General features: G+C 43.7%; 1 protein-coding gene and 1 long non-coding RNA gene across 2 annotated transcripts in view; one reads left to right on the top strand and one right to left on the bottom strand.

The window, feature by feature from the left end:
- Positions 1-26,272, bottom strand: part of LOC308327387 — a 287,480-nt gene that overhangs the window by 219,678 nt on the left and 41,530 nt on the right. The window lies entirely within an intron of this gene.
- Positions 1-26,272, top strand: part of igsf9bb (immunoglobulin superfamily, member 9Bb) — a gene marked incomplete at its 3' end in the record, with an annotated part of 124,642 nt that overhangs the window by 96,835 nt on the left and 1,535 nt on the right. The window contains exons 14-19 of the mRNA XM_080780775.1: positions 38-264; positions 3,229-3,313; positions 6,440-6,604; positions 7,920-7,965; positions 12,828-12,914; positions 19,156-20,784. Coding sequence (XP_080636901.1) covers positions 38-264; positions 3,229-3,313; positions 6,440-6,604; positions 7,920-7,965; positions 12,828-12,914; positions 19,156-20,784 — 2,239 coding nt within the window. The remainder of the gene's footprint in view (positions 1-37; positions 265-3,228; positions 3,314-6,439; positions 6,605-7,919; positions 7,966-12,827; positions 12,915-19,155; positions 20,785-26,272) is intronic.

Raw genomic sequence — 26,272 nt, 5'->3', positions numbered from 1 at the left:
AACCCCCAACTTCTGTGTCTGTCTTGTTTTTTTCTAGTATTTCCTATAAGTACCCCTGAACCATTGGTGCTGCTTACCCCACCACGGTGCCTCACAGCCAATCGCACGCAGCAGGGCGTCCTGCTGACCTGGATCCCACCTGCCAACCACACAGCACCTGTCCAGCATTATGTCATGGAGTTCCGCCTCGGGGAGCGATGGGACGTACTGGACGACAGCATTCCTCCCGGGGATACGGAGTTGCTGGCTAGAGACCTTATTCAGGTAAGAGATCTGCCCATTGTTGCACTAGAGAGACCTTAATCAGGTAGAACAATCTGCCCACATTGTTGCACATACTTTAGCAAGTGGTTTTCAAACTTTTTTTTAATTTCAGGGACAGTTTGGCATGCATTATAGGCCATAGACCCCCATAACTGTGGAACCAACTGGACAGATAATGGTCCATTTGGTTCCCAACACCTCATGGGAGAACCGTTGTTTTTCCTCAATGCTAATCATTGCTATATCCTGATCTGGAGAAGGAGGGAGACCCTTTGCTGGTTCAAGAGCTTTTTATTTAATGACCACAATAATGCAACGTTTCGGCCTTCCTCAGGCATCACCCCGAAACGTTGCATTATTGCGGACATTAAAACATTTCACTATGAATGAGGCTTAACTGATAAACGCTTCTTATAGGACCATTTCAGACACATTAATTGGCGTTTGTACAGTACAGTACAGTACAGTACAGTACAGTAAAGTACAGTTTGTACTGTGAGGCCTCACGTGCCTGCCTGTTATTAGTACACATATCATTTGTCTTGCGCACCTTTAAAACATCATCCAGGTTTACAGTTTACTCCAAATAAGAATGGTAGTGGCTTTGAAACATGGGATGAAATTAAGTCTGAACAGAATAAGCCGTTGAGTTGAGTGGAGGGGTGGGCGTTCTTTTTTTTTTTTTTGTATTTTTAGCTGATACAGTACATACTGTACTCTACTGTACTGTTAACATGATGAAGAGGCTTTTTTCAACGTCTCACATCTGGCTCGTGTTGGTTAATTTTTCCTGGCATAACATGTTTGAGATTTTTTTCACCACCACTGCCCGTGTCATGCAAACGCTTTTATCTCCTCCTGCTCTCTAACCAACACCCACACACTCTCTCTCTCTCTCTCTCTCTCTCTCTCTCTGCCTCTCTCATCCGATCTCTTTCATGCTCGTGGATACACACTACACACACCTAGCCTTTCTGCTGCCGCTTTTTTTTACTGCGACGATTTCGAGGTAATTGGACCACAAGGGATCCAAACGCGGCCGCGTTTACTGTGCGATCGTGCGTGCACGTGCAGCAATAAGCACTGACTGATGCCATGACGTGTTTTTCCACCCCTCTTCATACAGTATCTCGTTCAAAGTCTCACAGTTTTGCCTGTCTTATCTATGACTTACAGTATAGTCTTATCAGGTGTACAGTAATGAACTGAAGATACAACCCAGAAGACCAGATCACTCATTACTCTGCAGCACCCCGCTGTAGTCCAGTGATTCCCAATCTGTCGGCCCTGACGGTATTGCGAGTGGGCGCCCAAAGATAATATCCTACTATAAATGCGTCACATCTCTGCGTGCACGCGTGTATGGTTTGTAATGCACGTAACTCGAGAACCGCTTGCCCCACAGACTTCATATTCGACACACGCGCTCCACACAACCCACAGGGAGTGCAGTGACCGGTATCGATCGGTCGGACGCACGGTTCTCCAGAACCACCACAAAAGGCTCTGGTCAGGCTCTGCCAGTGGGCCTAATCAGCCTAAATCCCCTCACCCATGTGCAATTTCCAGCCTCTGACTCAGCCAATTGATTGCCATGGCAACCCCACACCTGCCAATTGATTACTGAACCGGTCCACTTTTCACAGTCCGTTTGCACTCTTCACACACAGGCAGACAGACAGACAGACAGATACAGAGATCTCCATGTGGGACATAACCCGAGTCAGGTTATGTGGGGACACAGACGGATAGTAAAAATGGGTGCTATGACAACGGGTATTATTAGGTTCCCAAGTTGCATCGTTCCCAAGTGCTGTAGGCCCGTGGCCGACGGGCACGTACAGGTCTAGTATCATTCATTTGAAAAACATTCATGTTTAATAAATGGCATGGTATGTTTTCATTGAATCTGCTATTTTCAAACATAACTTTTTTGTACTTAAAGTATATTTTGATGCCAATACTTTTGTAGGCTACTTTTGTAGGCCTTTTTTTTAATATTTGTTTTTTGGGGGCTTTTTCTGCCTTTATTGACAGGGAACAGTAGACAGACAGGAAAGGGGGAGAGAGACGTGACACGCGTCAAAGGCCGCCGGGCTCGGGAGTCGAACCCGCGGCACGCCGGCCCGTCAGGCTGCCTCGGGCAGGTTGAGCTGACCGCCCGCGCCGAACACGGGCCTTTTCACTGAGTATTCTTAAAATATCTGAGTACTTAATTCTTCCGCCACGGCTCGTCAGTTTAGCACAGAGTGTTCCAACATCCTGGTTGGAAGCAGCCAGAACGAGGCAGCCACAAGCTGCAGCATAAACATTTCATTGTCATCAATTCTATAAAACAGAACATTACATTTCAAAGTGCAGTGGCAAACACATGCTTTTTGCTGTTCTCTCCTATAGCCTGGCGCTATTAGTATCGCAACGCAAGGCTTTATTTCTCTCCAGTTCTGAAACGAAACTACATTCTGCTCTGTTCTGCTATGTTCATAATATATCTTCATAATCAGTTACACAAATCAATGCTTTACCTACGTATGCAAGTGGTTCTTTTTTTTTATATAATATTTGTTTTATTTGGAAAGTGCAATACAATACATCTAGCATTTTTACATATGACACAAGAGCAGTTCCCAAGATTTCTTCTTTTTTTTTCCCCACCCCTCTTCCGTCCCTCATCCCCCCTCCATGTGGCACCATCTCCAATGTCTCTGTATAGTCCTTTTTCTACATATGACATCAAGTCCACACTCAAACAGGGACAGACAAGGCAATATCACTTCAGGTTGTACATTTCAGGAGGCAAGTGGTTCTAAAAGTGTACAGTAGGTGTTCCAAGTGGACCATTTACCTTGTCTGTACGAATCAAATGGATCCTTTCAGAGTTACGGGGGAAGGGGGGTGAAATGTAAAGGAGAGAAGCGCTGACCTATACCAACGTTAGTCTCTTTGCTCTTCGTCCTTCCCCAGGAGGCGTGGTACGAGTTCCGGGTGATGGCCGTCATGGAGGACATGATCAGTGAGCCGAGCAACACTGTAGGAGTGTCCAGTTCAGGTGAGACACTGTTTACTGTACTATAAGCCCTGCATGTGTCCAGTTCAGGTTGAGACACTGTTAAGGCTCATACTTGACGTCACTGAGCCGCGGTGAAGAGCAAACCACCGCCACCGCTCCAGCCCTTCTCTCTGTTTTTACTCACCACCTCCACCGCTCAACGTTATTTCAGCTCCAGGTGGTCAGCTCACCACCGGAGCGGTGGTCACCTCACCACCGAAAATCCAGACTATGAATAGGCCTTTACTATACTAAGCCCTGCAAGTGTCCGTCCAGTTCAGGTGAGACACTGTTATATTATATATTCTATATATATTATTTGTGAAAGTGCATTGCTCGCTTAAAATAACTGGCTTTCAATTACAGTGAGTGACACAATGTGGTCAATCCGTTACAATTTGAGCTATAAAGGGGCACATTGTGAAAATGAATATGTGCACACAAGATTAGGGGCTTCCTAATTAATAAGGCCTGGGCGGCGATGTTGATTAAATCAAATGTTGCAATATCTTAGAATGTCTCAAAATCGAGGCACAATTGAGGCACAATCATTAGTAATTAGGATGTGAGACATTGATTTCGGTCGGCTAGAAGAGTGTAATTAATACGTTTTGCATGCATATAGGGGCAAGGAGGGGCTGCCAATGTGTCTTTTGTTGTTTAGCTTCTGAAAGTCGTGGGTTTGAAAAACAAGACCGGATGGCCCAGTGGATGCTACGCTTCTGCCCGATACTCCCTTATCCCATTTTGGGGCGGGAAACCCTTTTGGTGTTAGCATTATGTTATAATATAGCTATTGAAGAATAGCAGATCTACAAGCTCACAGCGCGCCACCGAGTGGCGCGCTACGAGCTTGTAGGTCTGCTATTTATTTTTTTTAATCGAAGAACGACTGACATAGAAAACTGTCAGGATGTAGAAGACATTTATAGAATCTGATCTCAGGTCAGAATGGGTTATACTGTACATATAGCAGTTCCCAAAGTGGGGTCCGAGGACCCCCAGGGGTAATGGGGGGGGGGAGTTCCAGGGGTTCCCCAGCTAAATGATAGTTTTTCTTTTAAAGTATTTTATTGAATTTCCACAAATTACAAGGCATCACAGTCAAGACTTGGAATTGCATACAAAAACAGGCTGCTTGTCGTCATATAAATACATCAAAGTTACATACATGTCATCAAAACAAACTCACTATTCAGTACAAACATTGAACAAATAGCACCATGCTTTGGTGCCATGTGTGTCTATCCATAAGCACCCCTGTCCAACCATGTGGATGGTAGGAGAAGGAGATGCCCTCTGGTGGACAAGCTATGCATCGCACTGTCTTGTCCTCAGGGGAGATGCAGACAGTGGACACACGCACATGCACGCACACGCACACACGCACGCACACACACACACACACACACAGGCTCGTTGAGGAGAACCTGGGGTTTTGAACTAGCAACCTACAGTATAGCAGCAGGCGCCCGGCCGCCCCATGCCTCTCTTAACCTCAGGCTATACAGCTTAACAATCCTCTGCTGAAGTTTTGGGGCTGTGAATGGATTGCATACACAGCACCTTCAAACTTTACATTTTGTCCACTCAGCACCATTTTCCTTTTGGCTCGCTGAGTCTACGGACGGATTGCTGCGTTCATATACCATCTCCAAAAGTATGACATCATTGTTTTTTTTTGCTCCATTCCCTTGGGATTCCTTTGGGGCCATGTTTTTTCTTTTTGCTTAAAAAAAAAATAGCATCATCAAAGCCACATTTTTAATGAAAGTTATAACATTTCTATTTAGAATGTTAAATTGAGCCCCTGATAAATATGATGTCGGCGCTGTGCAGACAGAGGTCATTGAGTACACCGCCACTTGGTAAGAACACATTTTCTGGAGCAGCAGCAGCACATTTTCTCAGGAACTCTAGTCGTCATTGGAAGTGCTCTGCTGCCCTCTATTGGACAGACCGGGGAAACCAAATGATGCAGTGATCAGTGAGTGCTACTTGCCAATTGTCCTGGTTTGTTGAGCCCTTGTAAATTATGATTGGGGAAAGAGTCAGCCGACTCTCGCCAACCCCGCCTCGGGTATGGGCACTGATAACGCAGAGGAGGGAACACGCCCCCCACAGCGTCCCCGGCAGGAATCGAACCCAGGACCTTCTAGCTGTGAGGCGACAGCACTACTACCGACTGTGCCACCGTGCCCCGCCACAGGACTTTTTGATGATCTGTTCGCAATCACTTCCCACGTTCCCATGCTCTGAAGGCGCAGTCACAGATAGAAATTGCACATTTCACTGAACAGGATAATAACGGAATGAGATGTCGGAAGATCATACTATAAGGCCTTTACAAACTATATATCTGTATATCTCAGGTATGTTTGCTTGTGTAGCATCACGCAGAAGCGAGGATTGAACAGCAAAGCAAAGCAAAGTTCTTTGTTTACCCAGGGAAGTGGACTAAGCTCGAGATGCTTGTTTACAGACACACCCTGCTCATAGAACATTTCATGGTAGGGGTGCAATGCCTTGCTCAAGGGCACTTCAGCGGTGGTAATTTCAACGTGCCGGTCCAGGGATTCGAACTGGCGACCTTTCGGTATCAAGACCGCTCCGCCACCGTTCGGCCACTCGCCAGAGGACTCCCACTCGCCAGACCAACTCGCAACATGACGTGCCAAATAGGGCTGAGCCCGATTGGCAGCAGGGCTGGGTCTTGGCTGGGGGGCCGCTACACTTGTATAGCTTTAGCAGATAGATATTAACAAGTGATGCTAGAATGCTAGTTTGCCTATAGTCTCCCTATAATCTGGCCCAGAGTGGCCAGCCCACAGCGCTCCTCAGAGAAGACACATGGGCATGCTTTAGCTGGCTGGTAGCTTGTAGACGCTTTCCAGCTTAACCCATTTTGGGGCGGGAACCCCTTTTGGTGTTTTAAACATTATGCTATAATTTAGCTATTGAAAAATAGCAGATCTACAAGCTTGCTATTTTTGAAAGATCGATGGATGCAGAAGACATTTTTTTAGAATCTGATCTCGGGTCAAAATGGGTTAAAAACGGCTATAGAGCTTCGTTCTTGTTACTACATGACTTCTCTCTCTGATCCCCTTTCCCTATATTTCTCAGACTTCTTCCCCCCTCCAGAGATGGTGGAGGAAGGTGGGCTGGCGAGGCCAGTGGTGGCGGGCATCGTGGCCACGATCTGTTTCCTGGCTGCAGCTGTGCTCTTCAGCACCCTGGCTGCCTGTTTTGTCAACAAGCAGCGCAGACGAAAGCTTAAACGGAAGAGAGGTGAGCCCTGTCTGTATGTCAGCCATGGACCCACTGTACAATACATGCATATTGCACACACACACACACACACACACACACACACACACACACACAAGCATATTACACTATACTCGTGAATATGCAGATTTTAGGACGATGATTTTATGAATGTTATTTTGGGGGGGGAATCTTTTAACCCTATAACCCTAAAGCCGGAAAATAGCTGATCTACACAGGCTCACAACGCGCCGAGCCGTATCGCATTGTGACGGCGGAATGCAAGTATGAATCAGGTATAACTCCATCCCTATAACCCCTAAACCGAACCTCTACTAATGTCTAATCCTAACCCTGACCTGAATCCTTTCCTGATTGTAAACTATACTGTATGACTTGAAACAACCCTTTTCCCTTGTGAGGAACAGGAAAATTGTCCTCGCAATAGGTCTCATTCACATCGCAAAGCTCTTCAAACATTTTCTACTGCTGTATATTAGTGTCGATTTTAACTGCCATTGATCGTAGTTAAGCTTGCACCAGCTGGAATTGGGCCGATTACAACTCGATTCACTTCCTTTTTCCGGGGCTCGCAGACCCTCCATTGTAAGAAAGGGCGTTATGTTAGCATTAGCACACAATGTTTTTTGTTTATCTTTTGCCAGAAACATTAATATTTCAATCGCGACGCGATGAAAAATCACAAATCAGATACGAACCTCGGATGGATGATCAACACCACGGACAGCGCTCGTAGTTAGAAAACAGCGAGGGTGTATCCTATTTTAAATAATAAGGGGCTCAGGGGTAGAGTGGCTGGATGGTAACCGCAAGTTTGCCAGTTCGAACCCTGTGGGCTCCCCCCAGAGTTGGTGTCAAAGTGTCAGTGAGCAAGACACTGAACCCCTAATTGCTCCTGATGTGCTGGTTGGTGCCTTGCATGGTTTCCGCCGCCATCGGTGTATGAATGTGTGTGTGAATCAGGGTGAATGTAATGCACAATCTATGTAAAGCGCCTTGGATAAAGGCGCTACCTGTATATAAATGCACTATTTACCATTTTATGGTTGAATAAAAACCCTCCACTTACCATTCTTTACATCGCAGTCTTAATAAAGCAACTGAAAGCGGCTGAAAACCTCATAGAGGCCTGTTTGATATTGTGTTGCTTTACTGACCACTATACTGCTTAAAAACATTTATTCATATTGAATGTTACATTAACTTGTTATTTATAATAATACTGATACAGTCAGGCAACCACAGTACTGCACTATTGCAAGAAGAACTGTTGCCTTTTTAACAGTATTATTTTCTATTTTCTCCTGTCTTCTAGACCCGCCCCTTTCCATTACCCACTGCAGAAAAAGCATGGAAACTGCGTAAGTAACACCAACATCATGACTTCTTCCTTTCCTCCAGCAGCTTAGCAAGCCTATATAGCCAAGCACTCTTCAAGCTGCAGTCCATATAATCACCGTTTTAGTGAATATAAAACATTATTTTAACCAATCTGTAAGAATATAGTATGTTAATACAATATAACTAACACAAACTGCGGTGGATGGAGGTGGTCTCACTGCCACGTCTATCGAGAAAGGTAGATCCTGTGATCAGGTATGACCACTATACTCGTTGACAAATGACATGGAGCTCAAAGCGTAAAATCTCAGCCTGGGTTTCTGTCTTAGCCCAGCAGTTGAAATCTGGGATCTCATGCAGGAGACCTATATGTTCAAATCATTGGTAGATAATTCGGATTTCAGATTCACTGTAAACTAAGCCTAATGCTGAAACTGATCAGTGGCCTTGTGGTTAGTGTCCGCCCTGGGACTGGGAGGTCGGGGTTCAATCCCCAGTGCCCTGCTTGTCCCTGCTTGACACTCAGCATCAAGGGTTAGATTGGGGGGTAAGTCCCTGCGACATACTATAGCGTCATGTCCAGGGGGTGTACTTGTACATCAAGCTGCCTCACGCTACAGAAACGGGAGACTTTTAAAGCAGCCTAGGAGGCTCCTGGATTTTACAAAAATGTGGGAGATCACAAACAAACTGGCAGATCTAACCATGAGTCTAAGTACTGTAATTACGCGCAGTCACACCACATGATGTAGTCAAGTTGCAGGACCCCAAACTGTGATTTGATTTCAGAGGCGCCATTCCCTGGACGATTTGAACATCCACTGTAAAAGTTGTGTCATCAAACATGACTTGGATAGCCTTTCTCCCGTAAATAAACAGTATTAGTATATTTACCTATAAACAACGAAATGTCATTATTTTGTCTCTGTAATGCCTGGTTCTGCTCAGTGGCTAGACTCTAGAGCAATTGATCTGAATTTGCACATGGGCGTTGACCATTACCATATGCACCCAACTGCGAGGCCCTTTTTTTTTCACTTTAACTACATTTAAGCTGTTTATTCACGTTTTTTTGTAAACAATCACGTTTTTGTAAACCACAGACATTCTATCGTCGCCATGGTTACAGCTGTCGCAACGGTTATAGCTCCCCCAAGCTATGGGATGATCATCTGCAGCTGCACACTGCCGTACTGTGTATGTATGTGTTTACCGCTCGGATCGTGTGTGTTATCGCCAAACAGCGTTAGCATGTTCTGCTACACTGGAGCAATCAGACCTGCATCTGCATCTGCACCCTACGACACCACATGTGTTCGCGACGCCACAACGGGTTGCGTGGAAGTGTGTTGGAACTGTTTATGAGCGGCTGTTTGTCTTCGCGATGGGACTCGCGCATGCGTGTGTGTGTGTGTGTGTGTGTGTGTGTGTGTTCATGTTCATGTTGGAACTCTTGCAGGTAATACATAGTTACTTTCAGAAGGAAAGGAAGGATATCCCGCCTGGACGGGTATGGACTAGTCACTAGTGTCTATAATGAAAACAAATATAACGCCGCACCACACGCAAACTTAGGCCTACTGTAAGTTCGGAATCCGTCATATAGTTTCATTTTAAAACAAGGATTGCTTTGTTGTTTTTAATTATGAACTTGACATGACAGAGGAAACAAGGGATTGATCTTTACGTGAGACTTACGTGACAATATGAAAGACAGACTTCACACAAGATCAGATGGTATGTTTCAACAGAGGTTTGAATTCCAGTGAAATAATGATGGATAAAAGGAAATAACCTGACTTGATGAAAAATGTTCATATTTACTCATTTCAGTTCTGACCTTCTGACGTGGTGAATATTAGAATATATATATATAATATAAATAGTATTTGACGCTTCCCAATCAGATCACTCTTATTGGCTTGATGTTTGATATTTTTACAATTTAGTCTGTGATATCATGATCATGTTTGTGAACCCCTCAGTCACACGGCAGGATAATTTGGGCAGATAATCTGACCAGCCTCAATAAATCGGGAAGGACTCTGTGATTGTCGCGAGCGGCCCAATTACACTCTGGTGTGGGGCAAGTGTTATTGTGTCTGTACGTGATCATAATATGAAATGATCATACAACCACCTCTGTGGCCTTGTGCTTGGAGTGTCGTCCTGAGATTGGGAGGTCATCAGGGAGGGTTCAATCCCTGGCCGGGTCATCAAGGGTTGGATTGGGGTAAGTCCCTAGTGGGACGTGTAGTGTTGTGTCCAGGAGGTGTACTTGTACATCAAGCGGGGGTAAGTCCCTAGTGGGACGTGTAGCGCCGTGTCCAGGAGGTGTACTTGTACATCAAGCGGGGGTAAGTCCCTAGTGGGACGTGTAGCGTCGTGTCCAGGAGGTGTACTTGTACATCACTACAGAAACGGGCGATAGGTTCCTGCCCTAATAACATACAGTTCCAAAACATGAATCTGTCTGTCGTTAGAGTGCCACTATATACTGTGAGGACAATTTGAAAGCTTTCGGTGCTGACTAGGCTCTTCCTGCCTGGGCTGACTGGGAGTTTTCACACCTATCGGTCCAGCGATGCCCGAAATGAGCTGTTTGGAGACAGACGGACGGACAGACAGACAATCACATTATCTTTGCCAGACTGGACCAGTTCAAAGGCCGTGTGTGTGTGTGTGTGTGTGTGTGTTATATAATCCGCCTACTTCTCGGCTAGTTAATTTTTTAATCCAAAAGCTATTTTATGCATTCAGTCATTTGCATCAATCATTCTTGCCAGAACATTAATCCCTTTGGAAGTAAAAGCACTTGTGAAGGCATACACTATACAGTTTGCATTGTCGATTAATAGACGAAATGAGAGTGCAGAACTTTGAACCGTCCACACGCACACGCACACACACACACACACACACACACACACACACACACACACACACACACATCTGTTTGTCATCAAGGACATGTTGAGGACAACGTACAGTTTTCTTATTTTCTTTGTTTGCCTCAGCGGTGCACTCGATATTCACAAACTTGAGCGCAACTAGCCTGGAAACCAGACCAATCTGCCAGTGCAAAAAGAAAAAAGCCCTCTTAGTACGGCTCTGGCCCTGCTCGCTGCCCCCGAAGTTGTGGGGCACCAATCAGGGCCCAGTATGCAAATTTGGGGCAGATTTATCACCACTGGCTCTTTTTCTTAATCCGCCCGTTTAAAATGCAGATTCCAAACTAATACATTATGCAGTGAAATTAGCCTGGCCATGATAGGCTATAGGAGCCATCTCAACATAACCTACAGTATACAGTATTTGAAGAGGAAACACTTGGAACGTGAGACGGACGGTAGTACAAATCAAACACTTGATTGTGCTTTTAGCACAACTAAGATCAAGTGCAGAAGATACTGTAATGGGCGGAAGCAGCAACCATTGTTCATTTTAGCATTTTAACAGAGAATGAGAATTGTCTTCAAATGCCCCGGCTACGTTTTAACATTCTACAGTATGTGCTACAGTAGCAACACCAGAAACAGCAAGACCATAAACGGAGAAATCTGGATAGCCATGGTGCCCTGACCAAAGCAACACTACAGGAGTAATAAGTTACAAAATAAATGTTTTACATTTTCTAACCAAGTTTCTACTCCTAATCCTCGACTGTGTCACACACCTGATTTTGACCAGATAGTCTTTTTTTGAGCACAGCTTTGGGTGCGTGTGTGCGTGCGTGCGAGCGAGAGCATGGAATGGGCTACAATGAACAGTTTTGCGTGTATGAGCACGGAATGCAGTGCTCAGCTGATTGGCTGAGCACGGAATGCAGTGCTCAGCTGATTGGCTGAGCACGGAATGTGATGTATGCTGATGTATAGTATGTAAGAGCGCCCCTCACTTCACTTCATTTAATTTTTAATTTTTTTACCTAAGCAGAGGGGTGGGACCACATGCAGGACTTGACAAAGGTCAATTGCCACAGGCAAGCTTACGTGGTCGCAGTGTGTGGTGTCCAGTCACACAACGTTGTGGGTGACTTTCTGGGCTGGATCCACTTTGGTCCAGCAGAAAACAAACAGATGGACCCTTGAGATTCATGTGACATTTTGGCTTGAAAGGATGGCTTATACTAGGGACAAGATGTAACTGGATTTCTGATGCAAAATGTAGATCTGATTGACTAGAGATGGATAGACTAGAATATTTGAATGACCAAGTCTTGTTAGAGGCCTTGATACAACCTTCAGAGTGTTGCTGGAATTGTGTTTACTGTGTCTTGTACCTTTTCACGCGGTGAATCACAGATCGCTCTACCGTATCAAAATAAAGTGTCTCAAGGTGCAGTGGCCACGTCAGTACCCCTGTCTGTTTCTCTCCTTCCTTTTATCTCCTTATTCTTCATGCTCCACGATAGGCCCCCCCCCCCATAGCTCCTTTCTTAATCGTACAGCTGTTTTCACTAACATTTCATTCTTTGTCTTTTCTTCGTCATACTTATGTCTTTCACAACTTTCGTAGGGGGTGCATACTTAGTTTCGACTATAGTCATTGGTTAGACATGGGTTAAGGTTAGGTTTAGGTGTGCTGCTGCCCCCGTGGGAGGTTAGGGTTCCGTTAGGGTGAGGGTTTGAGAAAGAGTTGTAGTTGTATAGATAGGACTAATGACCTCTCTAACCAATGACTAGTCTAAACCAAAAAAACGGTCTAAACCAAGTACTGCACCCCTTTCGTATTGTCATGCATTTCTCACTTTTTCTCTCTCTCTCTTGCTTTTTTTTACTGTAGTTGTAGACGTTGCAGCGATGCTCCTTCATTGACAGCCACTCCTTATCCTCCCTCTTCTCTCTGCCTCTTGTCGTCTTATCTCCCCCCCCTTCTACAGGAGTCCACTTAGCCCCCTTCCTGGTGTTGAGCCGTACTGGGAGGGGCTGGACCCCAGCAGGTACAGGCCCCCACCCTCCAGCCCTCAGTGAGTCCGCCCCACTATTGACCCCCATTTTTATTTTTTCTCCAATATCCTTGGCTGCACCACCACCCCCTCTTTGCACCTTGGTTCAGCGAGCCCGCCCGCCCCAGCCCCTCAGCCTACCATTAGCAAGCTGCTAAAACTTTGCACCGCATGTTTCTGGTTCAAAATCAGTGTCCAAGTATACTGGCCCAACAGATTAACTGCTCTGGCACTATAAGGCTTTTCAAGTGTCGACATGCACTCGGCTTGTGTGTGTGTGTGTGTGTGTGTGTGTGTGTGTGGGAGAGAGAGAGAAAAAAAAAACTGTTCGGAAGGATTGGCATCTGCAGCAGTTGGTGGAAACTCCCCCAAGTTCAGGGCTATACCTTTTTGAGATGTATGCTTAATATGTTTCTCTCTTGAGGTATTTATGAAAAGGCTTAGACCGCCATCATGCTATAGTAGTAACAGTTTAAATGCACTTTGAAGAATGAATTTTGCTTCGACCTCACAGCCATCCCCTATTCAAATCAGGCAGCACAGATAGTATAAGATTTATTCACCCTTCGATTGCTTTATGTTTTTTTTTTTTTTTTTTTTGGCTATCACCTTATGCTTCACACATATCAATGCCATGCCACGCATCATTATGAAGACCTCGAGGTCAATGGACTTGCAGTGGGATTTTTATTCGTGGATTAAGAATAAAATCTTTACTTGGATGACCGGCTGTGGTGGTGGTGGTGGTGGTCATCTAAAGATTTCTGCAGTGCTACATAAATTAAAAGTCAACTCTATTCAACACTGGCTGACCTTATAGGTGGAATAGAGCTCGATCAGCACAAACATTGTGTCATCGTAACCCGTTTTAATTTTTCTTCTTTTACAATAATGCTAAACCATCCTGGAATGTACTGATAGCTTCATATCTGGGAATCAAGATGCAAGTGAAAATAATCTATAATAATTATGAGCTCTTAAAGGACCATACCGGCAGTCTATTAACTAGTGTCCATATCTTTTAAACGGTTCATTTCCCTGTTAATTATTTATTTTTATTTATTTTGCATTTCACTAATATTTTTTTATTAGTTTATTATTAATTCCTTGTCCCAGGTGGCATTTCTGGTCAAAACAAGGTTTATTCCACGGCCAATAGCCGACGGCTGTGACCCTCCCGATCGAGTTTTATCTGCACTGATCGGTAGGCAGGAAGTGGATCTGCGACAACACACACACACTAGTATGACATCATAACATCCGGTCGCGGATTTCTTTGGCCCTTCAAAATAAGGGTTGAATGGGGGGGGAAATCCTGGCGATGTAATGACAATTAATTAAATAATGCTGGCGGGGAATGTACTAATGTTGAAATGTATGTATTAAAAATTGGGATTTGCGCTTTTAGGGTCGAATTTATATGGTTACCGGTAAAATAAATGTTTTCCAAAAAATAATATATGGAAACATATTGATTAATAGTAATTAGCACGCTTTATCAAGCTATACACATCCCAGAGTAATCTAGTAAGAGAGTGGCGACACGCTTTGATCTCGCCGCAAAGCGCGGTGCTTATATGGGCTATAGTTCCAAACTTTGGAACTATCACATTGAGATAGAATGAGCACTTGTGCATTCCATTGTTACAATGGGAGTCAACGCTATTGTGTCGCCACTCTCCTACTACATTTCTCTGACACTTCCCTCCTGGTAACAACTAGCTAGCAAAAAAGGATTATAATTATTACTACTACTATCGGCTTGTTAAGTGAAATGTATTCACTCCAGTAATCGAATCAAAACATTGTTGAAGTTATATTTGGCTCAGACTGATTAAGTGTTGGCAGTAGCTTGAACTGCACATCAAGATGATGTGAGACTGCACTGTGCAGAGGGCAAATTAAATTAAAAAATAAATACCCCAAGACCAACATGCAGTATTGTCTTGGGCCTGGCTGTAAACAAGTTCTTGAGCTTAGTCCAGTTACCCTGGGTAAACATAGTACCTTTCCTTTCCTTTGTATTTGTATATTATATGATATGATATGACATATTTTTCAACTTTCAAGTACAGTAGACTCTGTACTGAAATGAACAGAATCCAATGGCTTTCTCAAAACTCAAACAATCTTATGGTGCTTTGAAACATGGGCTAAACATGCCAGAACACCGGTATGGTCTTTTAAAACTTCCACTTATTAAGCGTTATTCATAGTCTGGATTTTCGGTGGTGAGGTGACCACCGAACTACAACATGACGTCACTGAGCCGCTGTGAAGAGCAAACCACCGCCACCGCCCTTCTCTCTGTTGTTGCTCACCATCGCTCAGCGTTATTTCAGCTCCGGTGGTCACCTCAACACCGGAGCGGTGGTCACCTCACCACCGATAATCCAGACTATGAATGAGCCTTTATACTTTTTTTACTTTTAATAATAGCACATTTTTTTCCCACCCTCTCAGAGGCATATAGTGTGATTGTGACATTCTATTTACATATTGCAATACAATAAATCAACCACTTTTATTTCTTTATTTCACACAGCTCTCAGTTAATCTTAAGAGAACATTGCTGTGGTCTGCGTTGTATGTGCCCATGTCCTCCCAATTACCTTGGCCAGGCAAGAGATCCTAGAATCGCTGCCTCCTTCCCCCCCCCCCCCCCCCCCCCCCAGCAACCTGCAATCCAATTACCGTAGTAATTACCAATTACCTTCATATTTAGTTTCATTCAGTAGCCTATACCCCCCCCCCTCCCTTTCTAGATGCCTTCATACTTTGCTTGTTGCTATGCTTTAGTCATTTCTATCTACTGTAGTCTTTTTGGATTGTATTTAACGACTATTAACATTTAAAGCTTGTGAAGATTATGTCCGTGCCAACTACTAGTCATCATATGAAGAGTAAATAGACAAGTACTGTATAATGTGTATTTTAATAATGCAAATGCCGATTGTCACCATAAGTACAAATGTTGATTTTATTTATTATTTTATTTTCATTTGTTTGTTTGTTAGTTTTGTTTGTTTGTTTTTTGGGGGGGAGTGCGTGCAATTGTATGGCATCATTAGTGATTCCCTGAATCTACATATTGGGTGATCATCATGTTCTGATGTAGTAGCAATCATTATATCAACTTAATTTTACATTAAACTCATCTTACAGACCGTATGGAACTATGGATAAGTCTAATTTGTAATATTGGCAATATTGCTGCACCTACTGCAAATTGAGTATATTGGAAGACTATTTTCTGGGCAATCTTATGTTGACAAAAAAAAACTAAGTACAATATTTGTTAAAGCTTGAAATAATATTTCTACTATGATTAGCTGTAGAGGTGCATGTGTGGCTGTGATTATTTATAATTATATTAATTGGTAGTTAAAGATTCTTGATCTCTCAATATTATATTCGATTTCCGTTCTATGTACTGTAGATGTGTCTCTGTGCCTTATAGCATGATGTGCTTGGGCCAGAATCATATACTGTACCTAAAAAAATATTGCCTGAATTGCATGAAAAATGTGAGTTATGTAACATTGTTTTTCAGTGACTTTGAAACTCAGGCCCTAAAAAAAACAAAAAAAAAACAGATGTTGAGCACAAGCCTTAGTGATTTTGAAAAATAAAAAATAAATCAATTTGAAAAAACAGCCATGACCAAATGTTGTATTTTATAATTAAATAAAGTTACTGTGGCTTCAAAACAATTCTTGTTTTCCTTTTTCTCTTTCTTAGAGAATAAGTTGTTATTGGTATCAGAATTTTATCTTCTAGGGATACTAACTCTCCTGTGTATAGTTTTGCCATAACATTGCCATTTAATGTGGCTGACAGTGATAGTGTGACTGTGACTTAACAGAAGACTCAATACAGATAACTCTTCCTCTTGTCCTGATTTGGTCACTTTGGCCACCGGGGGATTTTGATCTGGTCTGGAGATATTTTTTGGCACTGATGGACGTCCCTTGTCCACCCTTGTGTAATCTCGTATAGTGTGAATGTGTTTTACTGCCTGATATAATTGCAGACAAGTCTGAATTGGCCTAATTTCAAATATGTTTTATTTTTGTCTGGAATATGAGCGAACACCTGTACAGGGAAATACACAGTAGCAGTTAGGAGTTGGGCGTCTCATCAATCACATGCACATGCAACAATGATTGGAATAGTGTTGCATAGGATATACTGTGGCATTCAAGCTCCATTAGCCAGAAGCATTGCGTGCCTTTGTGGGTGCAGTCTGTAATGATGGAAAAATGAAAGATTTACATCCAGTGCAGACAAAAAGGAAAAAGAAATATCTGCACACATCATACCTGCATCTATTGACCAAAACATCCTGATTAAGCATTTAAATATTGAGAGCCTAGCGTTGATATTTCTAGCTTACTCTATGCATCGGGGCCCACTTGTACTTATGAGTGATACAAGTTCTGAACCAGATCGTTGTTCTCGCTCCCTCTAGGATTGTGGCTGTAAGGTTTTATTTTATATTTTTTTATGGAGGGACAGACAGTGGGCTGACAGGAAATGGGGGGGAAGACATGCAGTAAAGGCCGTCGGGATCGGGAGTCGAACCCGCGGCACACTGCCAGACTGGATTACCAGCCAAGGTGCCTGGACCGCTGAGCCACGGCCCAGGTCGTTGCTCACTTTGTTATAGGTAGTTAGGTATGTATGCAGACACTGAGGGCATTGAGGGGAACACTAAAGCAATGTCATTAAAATGTTAATATATTATGAATTATAGCTGCTTTAAAAGGCATTTAAAAAGCTGCAATCCGGAAATTGTGAATGAATGAATGAAATGTTATTTTGACCAATTCCTAGGGTAGAGTATGACGATACAATATATAGTAACTAACACACTACTCTTCTGTTGAAGATTTTAGATCCTGTGTTCAGGTATAGGAACTCTACTAAGAGGTATTGCCTGAAACGTATTGGACATGAATGTTACGGATCGCAGCTTTAGTAAGAAAAAAAATGTAATCACTCCTGACATGGTGGAGAAGATTTAAAATTGTGTCTGTAAGTCTCGGATCTTCTGAAACAACGTGTGGCACAGATGACTAAACGCTGCCACACTACTCTATATGCAGTTGCCAGTTTTAGTTCTGGCCTAGTCATCACAGACTGCGACATACCTACACGGGTTGTGCAGTCGACGCGCTGTGATTGGCCAGTCGCTGTGATTGACAGCCTAAACCTAGCCCTAGCCCTAACCTCAGTAAAACTATACCTAAACCTAACCTTAACCTCAAGAAAACTATACCTAAACAACCCTAACCCTAACCTTAACCTCAGTAAACTTAACTTGCCCGGGGGCGTGGTTATAAACACAACCCGTGTAGGAATTAGTATGTAGCCACAGAACTGCCCCATGGTTATTGTCTATGGGGGGGCAGCTGAATGGATAGAAAGCCGACTTGGAAGCAGGAGGTCCCAGGTTTGATTCCCAACACGGTCAATGTGTCGACGTGTACGCGTCCCGCACCGGCGTCACCGCTAACTGCGTAGTTTGTGATCTCGACAACAAAAACATACAAGTCAACAGACGGGTTGTATATTATCAAAATTGATATTCCTTCATTCTTGGAGCACTGCTATCCTGTATGTTGTATGTTGATAAAGGTAACATCTGAGCCCTTACAGTGAAACTATGTGTTGTCTAGTATGATTTGACCCCTAAATACAGAATATGAAACAGTCCTCTTCTTTGTCTGTCCTTCAACACTGCAGGGGAGTGCGCAAATATATTTACACACTTGCTCTATATTGTCTTTTTGACTTAGTAGCTTACATAAAAAGTTAGGGTTAGGTGTTAATGACACCAGAGCATTAAGATGCAGTTGATGTTCTTATTCTTTTTGAGTCCAATATAATGAATTACATTATAAATAACTGAATGAGCTGACACAGATTGATATATTGTATCCCTTGGATTTGTCTTCAATATTTTTAGCCTCCTGACATCGTCAAGACCAGACTTCTAAGTTCTTGGTCAATTTTGCAGATATTGTAACTAGCTCAAAATGTATAATGCTCGCCACAAATTACCATAAATACACTACCTAACAAATGTTAACGACTTCCGTCATGTGTACACAAAAATATATCAAGTCATGAAATGCCATTATTTGTTAGCTTCTCATTGTAATATTCTCACTTAGAACAGGTATTGGGGTTGGTGGCCACTTCATTTTGTGATTCATCTTCTTTGACAGAGATCGCGTATTCTTTATTCCACACACAGGTCGTCTTCAGGAAAGGTGAGTCCAGAGAGCGTGCGTTCAAAGAGAACCCCGTCCGAGTCTTCTGAAGACGGCCGTGTCAAGAAGACACCCGTAAGTCCAGGAAAGAAGGAGGAACTGTCTTTATACAAGAAGACGAAAAGAGCAATAATCAGCAAGAAGTACGGCGCCTCCAAGTACGAGGCTGAGGCGACGACGCCCATAGAGCTCATCAGCCGAGGCCCCGACGGACGCTTCGTCATGGACCCTGCGGACGCTGAGTCGTCCGTCAAGCCCCGGCGCATCGAGGGCTTCCCCTTTGTGGAGGAGTCGGACCTCTATCCCGAATTCCGGCAGTCGGACGAAGAGAACGACGATCCCAGGCCTCTACCGCCGATGATGGCCACCCTTCATCGCCCGCACCAGGTCTCCCCGATCTCCAGTCAGGACTCTTACCTGCAGCCTCCGGCCTACAGCCCTCGCTTCCACAGGCCTCTGGAAGGTATGACCGTCATGGACAGCAGTCGGCTCCACCATGGGGCCACGGGGCAGATCCGGGGTGCTCTCCATCACAGGGCTTTTTATGGCTACCTGGGCGCTCCTGCGGATCATGACCCCCCACCCCCTTTCTACATGCCTGACAGCCCACTTAGCTCTGTCATGTCCTCCCCTCCGTACCTCGCTGAAGGTCCCTTCGGTCACCCCATGATTCCTGAAGAGATGGGGGAACAGTATGCCGTCTCTGGCTTCCCCCTTCCTCTGACACTCACCTCTTCCTCTCGCTCTCCGGAGATCTGGCAGGGACTGGATTTCACGTTTGCGAGTTTGGAAGGGCCCCACTTCATCTTCCCGCCACACCGCCCTTTGCACTTCCGCCACGAATCCTCCTTCCCTCCTCCGCCTCATGTTCTTCCTCTTAGTGCTTTCCAGCCTTCCTCCCTCCCAATGCCCACCTACCCAGCTGTTCTGCCACTACTGGAGGCCCCAAAGACCCACCCAAGCAAGTCTCCCAGCAGGGCCAAGCCTCATGGCTCCCCAGCCAAGCATTTCACTATGCAAGAGGCACAACGTCTAGCCCATCTAAGACACACAAGCCACGGTATGGCTGTTCCAGTTTTGCCTTACCCCGACCCAATGGCCCATATAGTCCCTAGCACATTTAGTAGCCTGGACACTCGGTGGTTTGACCCTACCCCTCGTTTTAGCCCCCGGCAAGCTCGTAGGAAGGATCACGGGATGATGCATCAGGTGGTCCTCCAACCCTCCCGACTCTCGCCCCTCACCCAGAGCCCCTTCAGCTCTCACGAGGGCTCCCCGGAAATCGTAGTGCGTCCCCGACCTCGTCCTAGCTTTGTCCAACCTCGCATTCCTCCAGAGATGTCCGAGATCACCCTCCTCCCCCCTTCCACAGCCAGCTTCTCAAAGAGATCCTCCCCGTCCTCCTCACCCGCACAAGGCCGGAGTGGCAGGCGGGCGAGTCCCGGCTACCGCTCACACATGGCCTTCGCCACCTCCGCGTCCAGCTACCCGTCCCAGTCCCCGTCACCCCCCATGGAAAGTAGCAACATTTTTGGGCAGATGCCGTCACAGAGGAGGACTGAGGAGGAGATTCTTCCATCCGAGCCCTCTCCGGCCCAGTTGTCAGCTTCAGGGTAGGTGAACTATAGGCTTCCAGGGAGGGACATAATTTGAGTCATCTGCCCCAAGCCCATTATGATTTAATAATTATATCAAATTTGCTCAAATATAATTGAGGTCTTTATGGTCTTAACTTGGAATCTTCAAAATCACCTTTGGGGTTATGAATTACATTTTAGATCAAAGGCTCGGCGTATAACGCTTTTCATAGACTGCAAAATGTGCAAAAAGTAAGAATTTTCAATCTCACTTTGCAATTGTGTTTTGATGATCTTTGGGATTGCTTCATATTTAAAATATATCAATGCTGCTTTTCATGTCGGAAATCAATTTAGATTCATAGTATTCATCCATTGAATCTGTGAAGCATTGTCTGAGAATTGTCAACTGGACAATATTGTTCCTCACATTTGTTTTTCTCTTAAGATAAAGTCATTTGGGGAAAAAATACAATCCTTTGTGACTTGACGACAAAATGTATTTGCTTCACAGATTACATACAGTCACAGACCTTTTGGGGCTACAGTAAGTGTTTGAAGAAAAAAAAAAAAAAAAAGAAAAATGCAATTTCCAATGCAATGTATTTTTGACACGAGCCCCAAAAGCCTGGGAATCTGGGAATCGGCGAGACGTCGTATACGGATGCTTTGTTCCATCATCTGTGTCATGCTTTATACCCCTGCTTTCACCTAACAGGAGGGACCCCATCATAATATTGCATCCGATCGATTCCCCAGACAAAACAACTCCCATTGTTTATGTCTATATAGCTCCAAGCCTTTTGAAGAGAGGCCTTTATCATACAGAAGGATGCTTTAGAGAGAAGGAGAACCCATCTCAGCAGGCTATACCTGCGGCCCATCCTCGTTCCTTAGCCCATTCTGACCGGGAACCCGTTTTGGTGTTTGGCATCATGTTATGCTTTAGCTATTGAAAAATAGCAGATCTACAAGCTCATAGCGCGCCACCGAGTGGCGCGCTACGAGCTTGTAGGTCTGCTATTTTTGAAAAATCGAAGAACGACTGACATTTTTTTAGAATCTGATCTCAGGTCAGAATGGGTTCATCAGACCAGTGTGTGTCCCAGTGGAAACCTCGTATAGAATCTGATCTCAGGTCAGAATGGGTTCATTAGACCAGTGTGTGTCCCAGTGGAAACCTCGTATAGAATCTGATCTCAGGTCAGAATGGGTTAATAACCTGACTGCATGCAGGGACGTGCCGAGAGTGTTAGAGGAGAGAGAGGCAGGGGCTGAAATATCGTAAGAGAGCATACTCTTGAACAAAAATAGCTGATCTACAAGCTCTCGGCTTGTAGATCAGCTATTTCCGGGGCGCAAACCCAGCGCTTTTTAATCTACTGGAGATGCGTGTGTGTGTGTGTAGTTGTGTACGACATGTATTTAGAAACAAATTAGTTCAACGCAAAATGGTGCGTTCCAAGTTCAGGAGACTTTTGACTCCTGAATGCATGCCTTTCCGGCATGTCATGGAAAAGGAGAGGAGGGGCATTTTGCATTTCTTCCACTATAGTAAAATGCTGCATTCGTTGGTCTGGAGAGGGCAGTTGTTTTACAGACGGGTGTAAAAAAAGGGCAGGGGCTGAAGCCCCCTTTGATGTCTATATGTGTGTGTGTGTGTGTGTGCACGTCCCTGACTGCATGATCAACTCTCCCCACACCTCCGACCCCTACCTACCTTCTACACACCCCCTCTCTGAACTCCCTATCCCCAGTTACCACTCCCTAACCCTCCTCTCTCCCACCCCTTCAATCGCCCCCCCTATAGGAAACTACCAAGGGGAAACTTGTTGGGCTAAGTGTGTCACTGCAAGGGCCTAAGAGCTGTCCGCTTCTCATGTAATGCACTGCTGTCTCCATCATGATGAAACTATAGGGGGAAAAGTTTGGTGGTTCTTACCTGCTTTGTTTTTGATTGATCTCAGCTATCTGGGCAGCGTTGTTGTGACCAGGTCCTCTACACCGCAATAGGTAAGGGTTGGATCCATGTCTGAAAGGGGGGGGTTTAGCAGGTGGGACTTTCTTTTTTTGATCACTTCGTCCTTTAAAGGGGAATACAAGAATTTGGATCTGCCTTTTCCTTTTTTTAGTTTTGTTATTCCTTCCTTCAAATCAACCTTGCCGTTCTTTTCCGTTCTTTATTTTTTCTCTCCCCCCCCCCCCCCCTGTTTTTTCTCAAAGTGGCTATGCATTTTGAGTTCTGCAGTCTTCAGTACACTATGCATTCTGACTGGTATGCATATGCCATCTTGTAGCAAATGTAGCCTATACAACAGGATAATGTAAAGATGTGTTGTCACCAATATGATTTCATGCTTGAGTGGTTTGCTAACCATGTTTACCTGAAAATGTAGTCACGCGGCATACTGTAATATAGGTCTGATAGAGGCCCCTTCAAATGAAACATTGCCCAAGATGTACTGTAAATCCCGCCCTGCCAAAATGTGTCATATTCCTTTAGCTCACGCTCTAAACTATAGCACACGTGAATAAGGGAGGGGAATAAACATGAGTGTGTTGGAGGTGCAAACAAAGTTATTTGTGGCACCTTTTTGTGGCCTGGGAGCTTGAAAAACAAATATCTGGATGTCCCTTCTTCATTATTCATGTTGCAGGTCCCTTACTTAAGCATATAGGCTTTGCGCTAGGCAAGGGGATTGGGACAGAAAAATATATTAATCCGCCTCACATACTCAATGTTGATACCTGAGCTGTTTGCACCCGCAATTAAGACAAAGGCGGACGCAGCACACACGCACGCACGCACACACACACGCACACACAGTCACAGTCACACACAAGCACGCATGCATGCACGCACACATACGTGTGTGAGCACTGATTTTGGTAGAGCAGGTCACAAACACTACTTCAGGGCAGGCTAGAGTAAACACAATATCAAATGTAAATGGTCCGTCTCTTTTTAAAAGCTGCTGAATGAGTACGTTTAAATGATGAATTGCCTTAGATAGACAGTCCCACCACATACAATGGCAGTGTCATATTTAGTAAAAATAAAATACGATTACCGACAATAAGAATAATAAGCCACTCTGAACTACAACTTTTAATTCTATAAGAATTATAATAATATAAGTATATATTTTTCTCTTTAATGTTTCTGTTCAAATTAGTTTGTAATGAATAAAAGCTGATAACTTCCATACAGTGCAATCATACAGTATAGTACATTCTTCAATATGACACCTCATGCTAACAATATAAAAGCAGAGAACACAACTTGATGCAATGTAAATATCGCAACTATTCACATGAATTCCTTTACATTTTACAGTTACTTTTAGTTGTCATAATATACGTATATAACCATAGTCAATGCTTCCATACTGATTTTGGCCGTTTTTGACACTGGTGGTATATTATTTCAGTAATCTTTGACTGCGTACTTACAGTACTGTAGATCTGTTAATATTGTTATGTTGATGTGTATGACAAACAACTTGATTTGTATTTGTGCTTTTAGTAAAGTTAGCAAGTACATGTTATGGCCAATATGACCTTGTGAGAGTGTAAGAAAAAAATCTTAGCATTCTTCTCAAGCGTGACTACTATTATTATTATTATTGCAGATGCTTGTGTTACATATAGCACCAATTGAAAATATTTTGGACTTCTAACTTCTGAAAAATATTTTTTTATGATTGGCGTTATAGATTAATATATTGTCTGTGTCTGCCGGGACCTGCCTTGTGTCGCGGTGACCTTTTCTTCTCATTAACAAAAAGAAAAAGAGGAGGCACTGTTGCATGTTCCCAACAGTGCTGAGCATGTTTTCAGCAATCGGAGCCCCGAACCTCAGATGCTAAAAAAAAATAGAGCCCAACTTTTACCAAAAACTAAGTGCTGTTCAAACTTCAAATGCGTTTTTATATGGGAACAAACGCAGCAATGTGCTAGCACTTCCCATAACGAGGTTCTTGATGGACACAGCTGGGGCTTCTCGTCTGTATTACAGAGCATCTGTAGAGAGCATGAGTCCTAAAGCACCTAAAGCCAGATTTATATTTCATTGCACAGAAGTGTCGCGTGCCAAAAATAGACGATATTCAAGCCAATATTCAAGCTCACAACATGGCATACTGACCTGACGCGGCGTGAGCTTGTGGATCGGATATTTTCAGCACGTGACACCGTCGTGCGACGAAGTATAAATTAAGCATCCATACACAAATGCACTTGCAAAACGTGGACTGCAGAACAGTTCTGATGGCCCTGTCAAAACGGAACAGTTCTGATGGCCCTGTCAAAACGGAACAGTTCTGATGGACCCTGTCAAAACAGAACAGTTCTGATGGCCCTGTCAAAACCGCTGATGCACTTCTATTTATTCTGAGCAACAACAGAGAATGAACCATGAATAAGGCATGCAGGGGGCTGAAAAGACCCCCCCCTTTATAGTTTTGAGATATCTGCCCTTTTTTTGAAGTGCGTTTTCAATGTATTCCCCTTTAAAGTCGTGTTTCCATGTGCAAACTGCCATGCATGCCATCGCTAAATATTGCTCTACCGTTATAAAAAAAAAAGAAAAGAAAAAAGAAAATCCTCAACAACAACAACTATGGATAAACTCTTGTTACATTTGTTGTCCTAGTGCTTCGCTTTTTATTTTTTGGCTTATTTTTCATTATGTGACTTGTTCCCGAGTAGTCATTTCTTCCCCTCCCGCCATCTCTCCCCCTGTCAGCATGGTGAAGCCCATTGTAGACACTATCCATGTCTATATGAATATACATATTGATGATATGCTTTGTTGCTCAGCTGTGATTCTCCCCCCTCTACTACAGCACTAACGACCTTCGGTTTCTCTCTGCAGTTACGTTGGGAAGATGGCTATCCTCTGTGTAAAAAAAAAAAAAAAAAAAATGCTTTTTGTTTTGTGTGCCTTGAGAGAGAGCCCAGTGTGTGTTTGTGGCAGATTCTGTGGGCTGCCATGTCATAAGTGCCTCCATGAATGGAAGGGGAGGTCTGTAGACGCCATCATTATAACCACTTAAACCCTATAGTTGACCGGAGTCCCTCAGGGCTCTATACTAGATCCACTAGCATTTCCCTCTCTACAACAAAATAGCCGATTTACAAGCTCAGTGTTGTGAGCTTGTAGATGTGTTATTTTTGCCATCTGTTTGCCCCGGAATATAGGGTTCATGTGGTTAACAGCTAAGAAATATACACTTCACAACGCAGAGACATTTGCATCTGTTATTTTCAGAATGGAATGAATCTGATTTTAAAATACATTTATGAATGTTTTAATTGTCGAGATTATTTTTATGGCTGTTGAAGTTATGATTAATCACTTTTTAAATTAAAACTAAATATATTTTGTGATTTCTCCTCTGAAACTAACGGTGCAAATTGTACTACATTCTCTATCTACTGTATTTTTTTCATTTATTTTGTATCACTGTCATAATTGTTTGTGTTGCATTATTTAAAAGGTGAATTTATGGTTTCACAAATC

Source organism: Protomyctophum bolini (genome assembly GCF_963924005.1).
Source record: "Protomyctophum bolini genome assembly, chromosome: 13".
NCBI classification, from domain to species: Eukaryota; Metazoa; Chordata; class Actinopteri; order Myctophiformes; family Myctophidae; genus Protomyctophum; species Protomyctophum bolini.
Note: the sequence above shows the minus strand (reverse complement) of the source record. Positions and strands in the feature narration are given on the sequence as shown.